General features: G+C 36.0%; 1 protein-coding gene across 1 annotated transcript in view; it reads left to right on the top strand.

Moving 5' to 3' along the window:
• The window catches only part of WDR33 (WD repeat domain 33), a 68,822-nt gene that overhangs the window by 11,717 nt on the left and 43,869 nt on the right, over positions 1-13,236 (top strand). Inside the window, exons 2-7 of the mRNA XM_085307938.1 lie at positions 4,839-5,063; positions 7,000-7,068; positions 7,517-7,621; positions 8,177-8,272; positions 8,761-8,912; positions 10,668-10,765. Of these exons, the coding sequence (XP_085164064.1) occupies positions 4,860-5,063; positions 7,000-7,068; positions 7,517-7,621; positions 8,177-8,272; positions 8,761-8,912; positions 10,668-10,765 (724 nt within the window). The 5' untranslated portion in view covers positions 4,839-4,859. The remainder of the gene's footprint in view (positions 1-4,838; positions 5,064-6,999; positions 7,069-7,516; positions 7,622-8,176; positions 8,273-8,760; positions 8,913-10,667; positions 10,766-13,236) is intronic.

Here is a 13,236-nt window from a genome sequence, read left to right as displayed (position 1 = left end):
TTTAAAATATCAGCAAGACCTCTTCCTAAAGATAACATGATTTGTATAGCTGAAGAACCATTTTTCTATGTAACCCCACCTGGTGATTTCATGCTTTCACGAAAGGCCTGGGAGCATAAGCAAGTCCTTCACTCTTTTCAGCCATTAATCCTGTTAAGGTTATACCTGTGTAAGATAAATGATGGGTGTAAATATATTTTTTATTCTGTTTTCTAAAACATGAAAAACTACTGCTGAAAATGGCAGAAATAGCACATTTAAAGCTGGAGCATATCATGCCATATAATTCTCTAATGTTAGGAAGAAAAAAAGACTTCCAGATAAGGAAAAAGGGTGGATATTGGGATCTAGAAAGAATTTTCCCCAAAATAGCATAAATATTTTAGGAAGGGGAAAAGCACTGAAGGGCATGGAGACCACTGTTCTCCAGAGCAGAGATGCACAGTCTTCCAAAGGATTGGAAGGGGGGAAAAATTGGAACTCTCTGTTGGAACTTCACAAAAGAGGGAAGGGAATAACATTTAAATTGAACTTGGTCTGATTTTTCAGAACAAGTATATTGATTTAGGTGTGCTTAGAAATGCCATATTATATCTTCTACATGTTAACTAAATGCAGAGGTGCATTTTTTGAGATGATTGTTTATAATAGGATTTTTGAATTTAAAGAAATGCTACTAAGAAAGAAATTTGAGCAGTAGCAATACCTTGTACGTGTGAAGGTTAGGTTGGTTGTCTTACCAAAGAAAGATGATGTTATTGATGTATTGAACAACGAGTTGTTATGCTAACTTTGCATTGTTATATTCTTTCCTTGTGCTTTCAGAGAACCTCAGAGAGCTGAGGTTCTTACTAGTGTTTCTTGCATTGAAGGGCCTGATCCATATTTTGAATTACTATGTGCTAAATAATAATTATTAATTTTCACTGTTTCTGTTGCACTGTAAGTTGTTTAAGGCTTTCATTACACTAATTTTTTTGCTTTAAGGATTTCACATACTTTAACTTTCTAATAGGGATTTAAACATTATACAGTTGCCCTCAGAACTTTTTATCACCTGTTTTATCTCTTAGTCATTCATTGTGTCTTAAGCTGTAGCATGTTCTGTTGGAGGGAGCAGGAAGGCATTGGGTTTGGCTAAGTCACTGGCTTCTTGTACTTCCCTGGAGAATAGCCTTCTGTTTTAGCATTTGGAAACATATTTTTCTTTTGACGTGTTCAGGTTATTACTCACTGTACTTCACCCAAGTTACTTTCTGTGAAAAGTAACTCTTTATTAGAACAGCAAGCAAGTTTTAGTTACCAGTTATTGTACTTTGTTAATGATAAACCTTACTTTTTGTATAAGCCACATGAAAACATAATGAGATTATGCATTAATTTTTTTCTAGAATTATGTATGAGAATTGATTTAAGGCATTTTTTTCCTTCATAATTTACTAAGCTAGCCTAGTGTAAAAGGATGCTTTGGTATTTTTATTTTGATTTAGCAGCCCAATTTATTTTATCCTGATTTAGTGAAGTTACCTGTGAATTGATTTGGTTCCATGATTTCAGGTAGCAAAGTTGAAGTCTACTGATTGTCAGAATGACTGCAAGATTCATCTTGGTATTTAAAAGCAAATGATACCCACATAAGATGATAAAGTAATATTAAGGCTACAAAGTTAAATGCTCATATTAGTGTAACCTTATTTGAGGACACAAGCTACATGATAACTTTTTATAATAATCTAATACTGTGTGACTCTTCTAGTTTTAAAAAACAGGCCTTGATGTCTCCTGGCATCTGTCTATCTTGCTGTGCCCAAGGTCATCATCAGGTCTCTTGTTTTCAGATTTGTTGTACAGCCATGTCTTTGAGAATACTGATAGTATTAGCAAACTTGCCATTCTTTATGGACTGCTACTAGGAATGAGTAAGAGGCTTGCTGTGTTTCATGGGTATTTGGTAGTTAGATACAATGATGAACATCTCAGGTTCAGTCATGAGCTCCAAGTTCTGTTTTGCACAGCTGCTTTTACACAGGTCTCTCAGATTCAGTTTTGTTCATTCTTTATTTTTTCCCCCTCTATGTTTGACTTTTACTTAAGTCTATTTGTCAGGCTTCTCATTCATTCTCTCTTGACTGACCTAGCTCTTTGACCTTTATTTTGCTTATGTGATAATTCCCATTCTTAATTTGTTTAGACAGTTCTGTCTTTTTTTTGTCCATTTGTTCCTTCCTATTCCTACCTTCACTTTCATGTCAGATATGCCTCCATTACTCACCAACCGATTTATTTTTTTCCAGTCTTTCTATTATTATATTAACTGAAGGGTAGATCCAATTATTAATCTTCTGGTATTCTGGACAGCCTTATCTTTGCCCAGTGAATTCATTGTAGGCTTTCTTTATATACCTCCAAATTTGTGCAAACCCATCAGATTTGAAGGGATATTTGTGTGGCAAAAAATAGACAAATGGATGGTCAGCTCTCTGTAAAGTTGTGTGTCTGCTCCGGAAGATGAGGATACAGAAATGAATGGCATAAAAACTCATTCCATAGTTTAAAGTGTGATTAAAATTCTAACAAAGTAAAAGCATATGATGATTGGCAAAATTACCACCCAGAACAATAAAACAAGACCTGTCCTATGTTTAGTCTATGTGAAAATCTCTGTTGCTCCTAATGCTGTGCATTAAGGCAAAATGTAATCTTCCATTTATACCTTTGATGGACTCTTAAGTGAAAGAAGTTTTTTTGCTTAAGAAAAAAAGCAGATGTAGACATTACTACTCTAGATTGTACATTTTCCTCTATTTGTTTACTTGTTTCTATCCTACTGATTGTAACAGGAATTTCAACTACAAATGTGGTGAGTTCAGACAATTCTTAGGTGATACAAAATAGCTAAAGGAGAGCATGCAGAGGCACTGATTTGTCTCAGCAAAAGACTAGATAGGATACTGAAAGTTAAATGTTCTCCATTCAAATATACTGTCTGGTTAACATGTTCATAGAAATAAATTATCTGGTTTAATCTAATAAATAAAGGGGTTTCCTGGTATATATTCAATTCTAGAACTTCTTTGATTAGAGACTTCTTGCTGTGTTTATGCGTACACACACAGAGTACACAGTGGTGATTTGGATAGAAGGGTAAATGCATAGATGAAAGCATGGTATCTGAGGCATTAGTAGATGAAAGTGATCGTGAGCAGCTGGGCCACACATCTGTTTGCCGGCTTGGGCCGAGTTTGTTACTGCAATAGGAAACTTTCTGTAACAAAGGCAGTGATCTCAAAATTTGATGAAACAGCTCAAAGCATAAAAAGAACAAAAACCTTTGTTTTTCTAGTCCTGTATTATCTTCCCTGTATCTCCGTATATTGTCAGGTGACAGTCACAAGCTCAGTATGAGAAGGGTGTATGATCAATGAAGAAGTGTAGTTAGCATGTTTAAACAGTAGTTGTTGCTGAGGGATGACTGTGTTAAGTGAATGTTATTAGTAGTGATCTAAGCTTGCACTGGTTTTGGGAGTGTCCAGTCTGAACTGATCCATGTTATAGCTAATCATGTAGTTAGCTGTAATTGTAATTGCAAAATGTTTTCCAGAAGATTATTTTTTTCCTTCTGATAAATCTGAGTAAATAGTAAAAACAACTTGTTGCTTTGGAGTGTTCCTCTAAAATGACTTCTGTGTAATGCTTTCTTGCAAATCTGTAATCAAAATGTTTTTAGAAGTCTTAGATTATATTTTTGCCTGCATTCGTGTCATTGGTTCTAGAAATCTATTTTTGCATTGCCTATAAGGAGTACATGTGAGGCTTTGAAAATAAGTCTCTTTTTCTTCCTCTCTAGTATCAGGTACTGGTAGGAAGGGGAGTGTGTGTATTTTAGACCTGTGAGATTAGTCCTGGAAAAACTTTCAAGATCTGAGCTTTAAAACTGCATAAAAAGACTATTAATGGTTAAATGTTTAATGTTGGTTTGCTCATGTAAGTGAAGCTTCTGTCCGTTGATATAAAACCATTACTGATCTTTTAATTTTACCTTTGAGAATGAACATTTGAAAAAGACAATACAACAGTTAGCTCCCTTCTGGAGAGCTGTAAGAGCCTGAGATAGCGTTGAGAGTGCTTGGTGTAGGGAAGCCTTGGCATCCTTGGTTTGTTTGAGGCCAGCTTGATGCTGCCATGGCTGTGGTGGTACAGAGATGTGTTTGGCAGTATGTGGAGCTGGGCCTAGTATCTTACTAGACCACCCAGTATTGAGCAGCTTTCAGGCAATAAGCCTTTCAGTCAGCATGGACAGGCGTGTGTGTTTGAAAGGTTTTCTCCCCCTTGTTTTTAAACCTTATTTATGTAGCTAATAACCAGCTGTCAGAGACGGTTTGTCTTCTAGTGAACCTTCTGCAGTGTGTTCAGTTAACAGTGGGAAGGAGCATGTGATTTCTACATTTGCCAAGCCTGTGCAGGTCAATCCCCTGCCCGTGATGACAACTAAAATCAGTCTTTTGAAGGGGCTTAATGTTTCTTGGCTTTTCTTACACTGTTCTTACTGAGGACACTTCTTTTTACATCAGTACAGTTTCAGTTTAGACATGGTAATGTGAACTTTATGGTAATGTATTTGAAAGCAGAATTTCTCTTGCTGCTGAACATAGTTAACTACTTCAACTCAAGGATAAATGAGAGAGAGAGAGTAATAATTGTTCAGAGAAGTCTGCAAATCTGACTTCATAACAGACTTTATTTGGAAGCAGTTTCTTTTATTCTTGTAGCTATAAGTTAATGGTGATATTAATATGGACTTTTTATTGCATAGTAACCTAATGTTTAACTTCTTGCAGCCTTTCAGGAACAGGATAGCCATGGCCACAGAAATTGGCTCCCCACCCCGTTTTTTCCACATGCCGAGGTTCCAGCACCAGGCGCCTCGGCAGTTGTTCTACAAAAGACCTGATTTTGCACAGCAGCAAGCAATGCAACAACTTACTTTCGATGGAAAGCGGATGAGAAAAGCAGTGAACCGAAAAACCATAGATTATAATCCCTCTGTAATTAAATATTTGGAGGTAAGTTAACATTTTGGTTTTTATTTGAGTAACTTTTTTTTTATCTCTCCTGAAATTTGGCATTCGTCTTTTCACATATACACAGAGAAGTTTGGAGTATTGGGAAATCTGCTACTGTGTTTTCAAAAGTGTCAAATGCTTGTACATTGGGTACAGGTTGGTATTTAGAGCTTCCAGATAAAACTGCATATACACACAACTGACTTTGTAGTTGCACTGCAAACACTGATTTTTATGTTATTATCTGTCTATCTTGGAATTCTGGCCTGTGTATAGGCAGTGGAGTGTCTTGTATGGTATTCTGACTTCTGAGTAGACATTTAAACCCAATGTAAATAATGTAATTTTTCTTATTTTTGTTTTGTAATAGAAAATAAACAAAATGGGAAACAAACTATTCCCACTTCCTTTTCCAAAACTAGGGCAACATAAAATGTTGCCTCATCCTTTTACTAAATAACACTGAAATTTGAACTGTGATCTCTGAAAATCCCTTTTTGCACAGTTAATAGTTAGAGAACAACTTTAATGAAGCTTTGCTGAAGAAATGTTTCTGTGAAAAAGCTTATTTAGCTTTCTTGATTATGTGGTGAAATGAATTCCATAATGTAATTTTTTGACCAAGATGCACTATATAAGTGCTGGCTGTTAGCTCAGAAGCAGAATACAGATCTGCAGATGCAGGAATTGTTGCAATCTCAACAGCAGCGTTGCTAAGGCATGAGGAGCTGGTTGAAATCTACTGTGGTACAGTACATGATTGTAGTTTGTAGATGTTAACCATTAGAAGTTTTTTCTTTATTTTAAATCTAAAATGATCTAGCACCTATTTAAAGACTAAATATTTAAAACATTCTTGTATTTGCCCAAATAAGATTCTAGCAGTAGCAGACCTACATTAAAAATAATTTTAGCAGTTCAAGGCCTTTTTTATTTTGGCAAAAATAAGTAATCTCAAATTTGTATTTACTTAAAAAAAAAAAAAAACTCTCAAACAAAAACACTCCAGTCYCCCACCCCCAGATTTTGAATACTTAAAAAAAAAAAAAAATAAATAAATAAAAAAATAAATAAAAATTAAAATACTTAAAAAAATTAAGATCTGTCAGAATTCAACTTCAGTCCCCCATTAGTGCACCTTTGAGCTGATTTGATATGGTCCCAGAGAAATGAGAATAATGGTTTGTATGTCAGTCACTCTTGGCTTAAGAAATTCTGGCAAACTGAAGTACTGTGTTCCAGAAATGTTTTACTTAAAATTTCAGGTTATGTTTCTGTTATGAACAAAATACAAGTTGGTAAGATGTACAGCATGAAGCTAACATAGATTTCATCCTCAATTTAGGCAAGCTACTAGTCATGTCATGTTTTTTAAAAGGTGGTGCTTGACATTACAGAAAATGTAACATATTGAGAGTATTTTTATCCTTTGATTGTCTAAGTTTTATCAGTTTGAATGCACTGTTTTCTTTACTTGATGTTTCAGCCACAGCAGCTTGCTTTCTAGCTAATGTCAGCGGGTGGGATTTTTAGAGCTCATCAGCACAGCTCCTAGTGGGGTAAACAGCCTGGAAGTAAAACTTTGAACATGCTTCTTGTATAATACCTGTCAGCCTTTGCAGCAAAGTACCAATTGTCTTTGTTATTGTGCCTTGTTACATGGGACTGCTCTTTTCATATTCTTATGCAGCAATCTTAAGTTAGTGATTTTACTCTCATGAATTTGTCCAAGTCTTAAAAAATTCTTTATATTCTTTCTGTTTACACCATGGATATTCTGCTGGTTTCCTGAGACCAAAAGCTTTTAACTGGGTTTATTCTAAAATCTGTGGAGTATATTTGGAATTTTCCAAACAGACTGTCAGTATGTTTCTGTTGGTTGAGAGCAATGAAGTATAGTCATGGTATGAACCAGGAGTTGTTTTCCTCTTTCCAGAACAGAGTATGGCAGAGAGACCAGCGAGATATGCGAGCAATTCAGCCTGATGCAGGATATTATAATGATGTAAGTAAAACCTTTCTACTTCCGGTGAAGCTCTGTGGATAAAACTGTCTGGAAATGAGGATTCTGGCTTTCAGTTGAAGTTTTCCTTTTGTCCACAAGAGGTCTCAGATATGAAGAATGTCTTCACCTTATGGTCTCTTGTTCTGTTGGAGTCTATCCCTGAAAAAAGCCTGAAATGGGATAGGCTGTTCATTTTTTGGACTTAAGAACTCTAATAATGCATTCAGTGTGCTAAATCTTAATAGGTTGCACTTGAAGATGCTGGTTCTGGATATTTGAAATGGTAAATCACGTAGGCTTTTGAACAGTTCTGTGGATTAATCCCTGGTAATATATCTCTGCAATTTAAATACTTGCCTTTCCAGAAATGGGTGTTCAGAGGGTATGTTTTTCTTGCAGTTTCTGGCTAGAAATATTGCTACTAAACTTGTTATTTCGTCTCTCCTAGTTGGTCCCGCCTATAGGAATGTTGAACAACCCAATGAATGCTGTAACAACAAAATTTGTTCGGACATCTACTAATAAAGTAAAGTGCCCCGTATTTGTTGTCAGGGTGAGTTTTGTGTTGGTTTGCTTAGTTGCATTGTCTTAATTTAAATTAAAATAATAATATGCTTAAATGAAGAAAGAAACAAGATGATAGTAGTGAAAGCTACTTCCAAATAAAAGTATCATGTGGAATGTGTAGACTCTCTACCTTAGGTTTTAGAAAAATTGTAAGGTCTGAGTACAAAACAGTTGCATTTCCCACATTTTAATCAAAAACTTTCAGAATGTTTTTCTGCTAATACATTTTAACTCATAGAAAAGAGGCTATTTGGTCTCTGCTGTTTGACTCTTGTAGCATCTATTAAACTTTTTTTTTTTATATATGGACTTGCTTTGTCCCAGTGTTACAAAATCAAAAGTCCTCTGGCAAGGTTATGCCTCCTTTTCTTTTCTTTTTTTTCCTTTTTTTTTCTTCCCGTTATACACGTCTACTAGAAAAATCATTTAATAAATATTGTTCTGCAGATTCCCTGGAAGAAGCTTATGGTTTACTTAGAGGATTATGAAGAAATGTTTGGGTATTACCTTCCTGCAGTTTAATTAAATTTTTCTTTTGCAGTGGACTCCTGAAGGGAGGCGCTTGGTTACTGGGGCATCTAGTGGAGAGTTCACCTTGTGGAATGGACTGACTTTCAATTTCGAAACGATATTACAGGTAAATTCATCTAGCAAAGTTTCCACTTGTTTTCTTGCAGTCACAGAGCATGTTTTAGGTATACATCTTCATCTGTTCATCACTGGTCTGTGGTTTAACTGGAGTAATGGGAGCCTGAGAGGCTTTTTTATTTTTTTTAATCTGTTCTGATCCTTTGTCATACTGTAGTTATAGGTAATTTATTTAATGCTTTTCATTCCATCTCCATACATTATACTAACTGTTTTCAAGGACATATTCATAATATAAATTTAGTAATAAAAACCACTTAAACCAAAGCACAAATACTAGTCTTTTATTTAGAAGACAACTCTATACAGAGTAAGAAAGTGGCATTTTTCCACAAGAACTTCTCAAATCTAAGTAGATCATCATTGTATTTGTTTTTTGTTACAGCTGCTAAGTAGGATTTTTTTTGACTGTTATGTTCATGTGGGTCAGATAGTATTTGAACGTGTTTGCTAGAAGTTCTGTTTCTAACTTCACAGGCTCACGACAGCCCTGTAAGGGCTATGACTTGGTCACACAATGATATGTGGATGCTGACAGCAGACCACGGGGGATATGTGAAATACTGGCAGTCCAACATGAACAACGTCAAGATGTTCCAGGCACATAAGGAGGCGATTAGAGAGGCCAGGTTTATACACAATATACCATTTTCTGTAGTACCTATTGCCATGATTAGACTGTTCTCTAAGTGTATTCTGGGTGCAGAAATGCATGGGTTCTGTCAGAGTCTGGGAAACTTCCTGCACCACATAAACACAGTATTTTCTTTTGTTTCCACATTCTCACCGTTTTGCTGGCACCTTTCTGAATTAGTATTGTCCCAGTATCCGCCTCTGCAATATGTTAGAGATGTATTTGTCTGCCGCATTTTGCACTGGTATTCTTTTCATTTTTATATGGTGACGATGTGTATCAGTTATTCCTTTTTATACGCACTGTGTAAGACGACAATTTCATTCCAAATAAAGAATTCAGTCTTTAATAATCTAACTGAATAAAATATAAAGCCTTCAGAAATAAAACACCTGCATAGTTCTCACAAAATAATAAAACACTAAATAAAGTGAAGAACTGCTTGGCTTGGTGAAGCCAAGATTTCCAGTAATACTAAATACCCACGCAGATTGCCACATACAGAAGTCTAATGTTAATAATGAATGGATTCTTCAAGCTTGAAACTGTAAGCAGACTATTGAAAGAAGACTGTAGGACATTCTCTTGGTTCAGTGTTTATGCCTCAGTTGTGCAAATGTCTATACTGAAAATGGAATCTAAAGTGATACTATCAGTAATATGTAAATGAAAGATGTTTCTAAAGCAAACTTGCACATAATCTTTAGTAAGATATGGAAATAGAAGATACGTTTTTAAAATAAGCCTGAAAAGCTGCAGACCCAAAATAAAGCTAAAGCAGTGTTTCTTTGGGTTCAAGTGCTGGCCCTTGGTGGTAAAGGTTCACTGCCAGAAAAACACTTTCCACTGAGGTCACCATTTTTCTTTGATAGGGTGCAGTATTTCCAGCCAGAGTTTGGTTATATGAGAAGTGCTTACGTTTGGATTCAGTTACTGTCTGTCATGCCCATACACTGAATTCCTCTACTATTTAAGCCCCTTCCTAATCATAAAGATCTGGGATTTCAAGGGATTCTCTCATGGTCTGTCACTGCACCAGAAAGGAAGTGGGTTGCTGGAGATGTTCTGGCCCTAATCAGGTGGCTAAATAACTCCTTGCTTTTCCAGAGACTTTCGTCAAGTGATGCTGACTGTTCAATCTGGAAGGTGCTTCTATGTTTGTAGGATTCTTTTCGTGGTGATGATGGGGTGGGTAATAGGAGGGAATTTTTCTAAATTCCTTTACAATAAATGGTATACTTGTTTTATATACAGCTTTTTTTTCCAGCAGTTAATCCGACTAGCCTTTCCCTATGACCAGCTTTTCCTTATTTTTGCTTCTCTGCTGCAAAGCACCTGTGGCTGAAGAGGAGTATTTTTCCTAAGAACTGTTCTCCTGTACTTCTACACAGTGTCACTCTTATGGTATTACCAAACATGAAAAACTAGGGTGGCAAGTCATATTGATGTTGCTTCTCATCCTGCAGAGAAGGCGCAACCGTGTACAGTCATAGGTAGGAAGGTGCTAAGAAAAAAATTCTGATTTTTTTTCCTCATTTGACTGGGGAGAACAATGCAATAGTAATCCTACACTAAATTCGTGTCTTGTGGTGAAGTATCAGTTGGCAGGCACAGTGTTCACTTAAGTCCCTATGTTCAAATGCCTCTTCAGTGTATAACACCTTACAGTATAATTTTGCCCTGTCTGAGAAGCATAGATAATCTGTTAAATGCTGACTTCTTTCCCCTGCTGTGTGTCTTCATGTAACAGTTTCTCACCCACGGATAATAAATTTGCTACATGCTCTGACGACGGCACTGTTAGAATCTGGGACTTTCTACGTTGCCATGAGGAGAGAATTCTTCGAGGTATGTGTACCAAAAGTACTGATTGGGGTATTTCAAGAGGGGCTAAACTTTTTTCTTTAAAACTAGGTGTACACAATACAGAAGTATCAAGTTGTCTCCATTTTTGTAATACGTCCCTGTCTTAAATCCTCCGAACAAGTTTTTGCTTGGCTGCTGTTATAGCTGCCTTGTATTCAGGCTGCAGTTCGCTATGGCATTAGTCTGTTTACTGTCCACTTAAACTCTAAACAATGGAGGTGGATATGAGGATCTCTTTTTCTACTCCTACTGTTGGTAGAAACAACTGTTTCTAGATAAGGAATACATTTACTTTCGCCATAGCTTAATCTTTATGACCACTTTTGCTTCAAAACATGCATCTTCATGCAGAGGATTTCATTCTTTTCATGGGAGTACCTTTCATTCTGATTTAAGAAGCAAGTTAGCTAACTGTTTCTCAACTCCTCTTAAGAGAAGCAGAGCAGCAGTTAGGTAGAAAACAACTGAATTTTGATCACACCATGTATAGCACATGCAAATTATCCTAGCTTCAGTAGTTTTCTGTCCAACATCTGCGCACTAACATCTGGTGCCTTTCCACTGGTTACTTAGGAGCTTTCTCTCTTTTTCTGTAACTTATTGAGTAATAACACCAGCTTCTGACAACTGTTCCCTTCTTGCAGAAGATGTCAAAGGTATATGATTTAGTATGAAGATAAGCTAAAGGCTGCTGTGAGATTGGTGGGGCATGCAGATAAACTGCAACAAAGATGTACAATAAAACCATGGCATGACATCAGTGCTTTCTCAAACCAATGATTTTTTTTGTTATCCTTCCAACTTGGACCTGCATTATGTATTTTATGAATTACAGCTCTTCCTGCTTCTCTTGACTCTTAAGCTCTCTTCTTGTTCTACTAATGCAGTACTTTCAAACACTGCCACTCTCAAAAGACACAGGACTCCACTGGGCAATGATGACTTTCTATTGGAAGCTGTTATAGGCTTAACTGTAGAAATGTGTTCTTTGAAGGAGCTAGCAAGCAGGTTTCTAGGCTATGTCATTTATATCCGTTATTTTGGAAGGACTCAAATTTGGGACTGGTTTGCTTGATGCTTTACTGAAGAAATACATTCTGTACTAAACGTGCCCTATTCCCTTCTCTGTGTCTGTACTAACTACTCCATTAAGTTGTGTGAAAGAAATGAGGTTTGCCTCCATGCAGAGTTTAATCCAATGTCAAGATTGTAATAAACTCCCTTTCTTCTACATTCTTTGAACTTTGTGCACAAAGCAAAAGGAACAAAGCGGAGAATAGAACGTGAATATGGAGAATAGAACGTGCATTACATATCCTTCTGTTACATGAACATTGTGAATATATCTCAAATAGAATTATGTTTCAGTTCTTATAGTTTGTACCTCTCAAGCTACAATTCTATTTTGCACAAGAGTTCTGTAGAGAATAATTTGACTTCTACTTATGATGCACCCATGATACACTTCAACTTTTAAGTTGGAAATATTGTCCAAACTTCACATCTCTATGTAGAATTGAACAGAACAGATTATTCCTGGTTTCTACTGTCTGATAGCAGGGGAAGAAGAAGAAGAAAAACAAACTTTACAAGTGTTGGGTAGGAGGGGAAATGTTCTGCAGAACATTTTGAGTTGGATTTTTTTTTTTTTTTTTTTTTTAGTTTTTAGTTTTGAGTCCTCAGCACTATTTAACTGATCAGAAGAGTTGAGAGCTGCGTGGGTAACTTAAGTAGCTTCCTCAGAGGGAAAAATACAGGTTTTCATTTGTTCATGCTTATGGCTTTAGGAGACTGATCTTCACCTTTTCACTTCTGCATGTGCATTCTGCTTTACATATTCAGGAGTGACCTTTAACATCTTGTTTAGTACAGCCTTAAAAATGGGTAAATTCTCCTGCCATTGCAGTGGTCTGTAAACTAAAATTATGGTAGAACTTCATTAAAAATGTATTTCATCTTACATGTAAAGTGCTTAGATGAAATAACATAATGAATGATTTTTATCTTCTGAATTTACAAACTGTGCCTTAGCCACTCTGGTTAGTATTGATACCATGAAGTTAAAAGGATTCTAAACTTCATGCATGGTAATAGTCTTCAGGTGTTGCACACTGGATTATGAAAGTCAAATGAAAATATCAATTTACAATCAGAAATGTTCATAAAATGGTAATAACTCCCAAGGATAAAACATCAGTATTACATTATTCCTACTGAGTTTTCAGCAATAAATTAGGAATGTGATCTAAAAACAAGCCTGAGGACTTTAATGCTATTGACTGCTTTTAAAACAGTTTTAAAGAACATTAAAGGTAGTGGGGATGCTTTTATTTGAACTGGAATGAGCTAGTATAACTTACTTCCATTATACGGTGAAGTGTTTCCCTTTGCTTAGAACTATTCCAGAAGAGCAGTTTTAGTTTATCTTCCACAGACAGTTGAGAAAGTAAATT

Source organism: Rhea americana, unplaced genomic scaffold (genome assembly GCF_003343005.1).
Source record: "Rhea americana isolate MKP2758 unplaced genomic scaffold, rheAme1 scaffold_269, whole genome shotgun sequence".
Classification (NCBI taxonomy): Eukaryota; Metazoa; Chordata; class Aves; order Rheiformes; family Rheidae; genus Rhea; species Rhea americana.
This window is presented reverse-complemented; position numbering and strand designations above follow the sequence as displayed.